At 34.1% G+C, this 4,082-nt stretch overlaps 1 protein-coding gene across 1 annotated transcript in view; it reads left to right on the top strand.

The window, feature by feature from the left end:
* The first annotated feature begins 3,009 nt into the window (after window positions 1-3,009).
* vtnb (vitronectin b) overlaps window positions 3,010-4,082 on the top strand; it is a 4,456-nt gene continuing 3,383 nt past the window's right edge. Inside the window, exon 1 of the mRNA XM_034206460.1 lies at window positions 3,010-3,272. Within this exon, the coding sequence (XP_034062351.1) occupies window positions 3,209-3,272 (64 nt within the window). The 5' untranslated portion in view covers window positions 3,010-3,208. The remainder of the gene's footprint in view (window positions 3,273-4,082) is intronic.

Here is a 4,082-nt window from a genome sequence, read left to right as displayed (position 1 = left end):
TGAGACTAATAAACCTGCAAACAGACCCTTTATATCTCTGGCGGCTTATCAAACATGAACTCAACACCAAAGGGATTACACTCATTGGCAGATGAAGCGATTGAGAAAGAGAGGCAGGCAATATTGGAAGAAAGAGGTGGAGGGACTGACAGATGAGGGGAATGATAGTTTTATCACCTATAGGAGAACAGATTTGTGGAGTGTTACCAAATGTCAGGGACGTGTAGCCTTGTGAAGAAAAGGATAAATGTTCTTTTTCAGTAGTACTAATGCGTATTTGAATGTATTCATTACCTGTTGTCCTTTGAGTGTGTATGGCAGTGATGCCTTCTTTAACGCTAAAGTACTGAGTCTCCTGTCTGCATAATAGAGTTGCCTTAAACTAAAGAAACCTTGAACTTTGGACTTTGAACCCAGAGTCTGCTATAAGTTCTATAAAAGCTTTACTTTTAGATAAACCTAGGAATCAACAAAGATCACTTTAAGAAAATGTCATGCACTTTATTGTTTCTTTTGAATTAGAGAAAAAACTGTTTGTCTCTCTTGTTGGTCTGACACGTAGTGGCAGGTTTGTGTAACTTAAAAAAGAAAAGTTATAATCCATAAATATTTACTATTCACTCCACTAACATGGATTTTGCTAATGCGAAACCTTACTTAGTCTGGTATGAGACTGCTAGTTTATGGTGGCTAAAATGTTGGCAATCTTGCTGTGGTATGGTCATTATTGAGTCATTTTCTCAGTTGTATTACTCTCCCCTTAATGGGCTGCTGTTACACTATGGTTTGAGCATTAATATCATCACAGTTACACACCAGAAATAGTTTGATACAGCTGATAGCCTTTAGCTTAGCACAGACTCTGGAAACAGCAAGCCACTTTATATCTTCTTTGTTTAATATATACAAAAATCAAAGTTTAAAATTAGAATTTGCCATTTTCTGATAATAAACCTTACCCTGTAGTATTTAATGAGCTTACACAACCCCCGGAAACCACTGTGATCTCTCTGAGCTTTTATATCCTACAGTTCATCATGTGTGAGACAAAGTCAGAGAAAAGCCTCAATTAAGTCATACAAACATAAAAACAATTAATACAAGTGATTATGTCCTATCATGGAAAGCAACACAATTTAGAGACTGGTGTTAAATGAATAAATTGTTTTACAAAGTACAAAGAAGGCTATTACAGTTGCATGTACATATTTCAATAAAACAAAATCTAACTCTATACATGGCACTGCATTGATGGGGATCTCTCTAATCTATAACTCATGGCATGTTTTTTCTTCTTCTCGTTTCTCTGAACACGAGAAGTCATTTCCTGTCATTTTGAAACATTTGTTGTAATGTTTTTAAAGAGCTTAAAGGTTTGGTGGTCATCGTAACCCGGTCCCTTTTTCTTAAAAAACCGCTGACTCGTTCAATGACTCCATTAATATTTGACATTTAAAGGTGCATGCCAATAAAATATAAACAGTGGACCTTTAAGTTGCTACATAACTTGCTATATAAAGAAAGGAGAATAGACATAAAAACTTGTATTTATGTCTATATCTTTTATTTTTCTGGTACAGGTTGTAATAATTCATCACTCATTACATTTCCACATGAAGTGTCTGCACTGACATAAAATGTTCCCTGTTTCCACAAAACCTGGTTTGTTACGTTTTTTTGCACTATATTCAATTGGGTTTTTTACATTTTTATAAATAGTTTTAAAATCTGTAAAAAAGTGTAATCCATTACTTTACCTTAATCTTAATTTATTGTTATTGAAACTTCTCATCTTCAACCATATTGACATCATATTTATAAAATCAAGTTGGGTACAGGCCTCACCTCACCTCCTTGAGATAGATAATAATAATCAATATGTGTGTGTTCCTTTAAATTATCTTATAACATTGTATTAGATTAGATATGGCAGAAATCAATATGTTAATATCTTCTCTCACTGATACAATCACCACTGAGAAATCAAAGTCCACCTGCCCTAATACTCACCACTTTCACTGCACTCCACTAAAACAAATACTCTTTTAAACACCCCTGACTCACTTCCCTGTGCTTCTATTAAAGTGTAGACTAGAGAAAAGCTAAGATACCAACGTTGTGAGGCTCTTTGACAGAGATGGTTAGTTTCCTTTTATCAAGCAAGATCGTTTACTGTTTAACTGATTGATGAGGAGGAATGAACTATCTCTTCAATGTGCTTAATGTTTTCAGCCTCTAGGTCTCTCCATGGTGCTGAATCTGATCATCTATCTATGTCATAGTTGTTGTTTTTTTAAAGAACAGGCACTCCACATATTAGAAATATATCTTGTATTTGTGTATAGCAACTCTCGTTATCAAGGCTACATTTGGAAAAAGGCATTGTGTTTGCTTTAGGGTTGTTTTTTTCCATGACAGATCGATGAGAGGACAAAAAGACAACCCTGGTTACACAATGTTTGAGCTCACATTCTCATTCCCTCATTTTACCAGAAGTTACATTTAGCTTACAGTATACACTGACTTTAAGAGGCAAACATGCCTTTTCACAGCAGACAATTTGATAAGTCATTGTAGGAAAAGCACATGAATTGCAAATAGCTTTAAAGATGGCTGTAATATTCAAACTTGCCAGTGAGTGTGACATCATGCATGAAACCAGGAACCTGCTAAAGAAATGTAAACATAATTAAGACCTACAAAATGGTCAAAATGTCTTCATTAAAAAATGCTCACAGCACACTTCTGTTGTCTTGACTGGTTTACAGTTTTACATTTTAACACTTTTCCTAACTAAAAAGCCATTCAGTCTATCATTACAATAACAAATAATCAATGTAGTTGGATTATCTTAATAAACTGGTGGGGGTTGAATTTACCACACACTGGAAAGTAAGTGTGTATATTCTGTGGCCTAAAGAGATCATGTTGATGTCGGGCAGATGTTTCTGGGACAAGAGGTCAGACATCACAGTTTAATGATTGTCACAGCCGATGGTTGGCCAATCAGGAAAGCAGACGCCTGGGGGTCAACAGCTTCTGATAAATGTCTATTGATCATCTGCACACAATGCTGCACCCCAAATTGGGGCACTCAAACTCATCTGAATAGTTCAATAGAGTAAGAGGCCCCGTTGTGGTCGGAGTTTGATTTCCTACATTTTTAGTTTGTTATTTAAAGAAGGGATATTTTCTACTGTGATTCGGCATGAAGCCAGCAGTGGCTCTACTGGGTCTCGTCCTCCTGCTGGACGCCACCTTTTCTGCAGAAGGTAAATCTTCAAGATTGACTTTTATAATTAAAGTTCTTAAAGCTAAAATGTCTTATTAATAATATATTGTCACCTGACGTAATACACTTGGTTTTCACTGATTGATGCTAAGTAACCCACATGGGTAAGTTAATAATGAGATAAAACAATTGTAGAATGTTAACTTACAGTTCTGGAGTTAGTTATAGTAATGAATGTTGTACCTTTCTAGAATGTTGAATTACAATTCTAGAATGTTCATTTACAGTTCTAGAATGTTCATTTACAGTTCTAGAATGTTAAATAAAAATTCCAGAATGTTGAAATACAATTCTAGAATGTTAATTTACAGTTTTAGAATGTTGAACTAAAATTCTAGAATGTTCAATTGCAGTTCTAAAATGTTTTATAACAATTCTAGAATGTTGAATTCCAATTCTAAAATGTTCATTTACAGCTTTAGAATGTTGAATTACAGTTCTAGAATGTTAATTACGGTTTTAGAATGTCAAATAAAAATTCTAGAATGTTTAATTAGAATTCTAGAATGTTCATTTACAGTTCTAGAATGTTGAATACAAATTCGAGAGTGTTGAACTACAATACTAGAATGTTCAATTAAAGTTCCAGAATGTAGAATTCAAATTCCAGAATGTTGAATTACAATTCTGTATTGCATAATACTTCTCCATTTAAGAAGGAAAAAACTGTAGTTTTACGAAAACCTAATTCCAATTTGTTCATACTATTTATCTTTAAGATAAATGATAACAATTTTGCACAACCCTCTTTGTTCTGAAACATAGTCCAAAATACCTATTGCCTGTAATA

This window comes from Gymnodraco acuticeps, unplaced genomic scaffold (assembly GCF_902827175.1).
Source record: "Gymnodraco acuticeps unplaced genomic scaffold, fGymAcu1.1, whole genome shotgun sequence".
Lineage (NCBI taxonomy): Eukaryota > Metazoa > Chordata > Actinopteri > Perciformes > Bathydraconidae > Gymnodraco > Gymnodraco acuticeps.
Note: the sequence above shows the minus strand (reverse complement) of the source record. Positions and strands in the feature narration are given on the sequence as shown.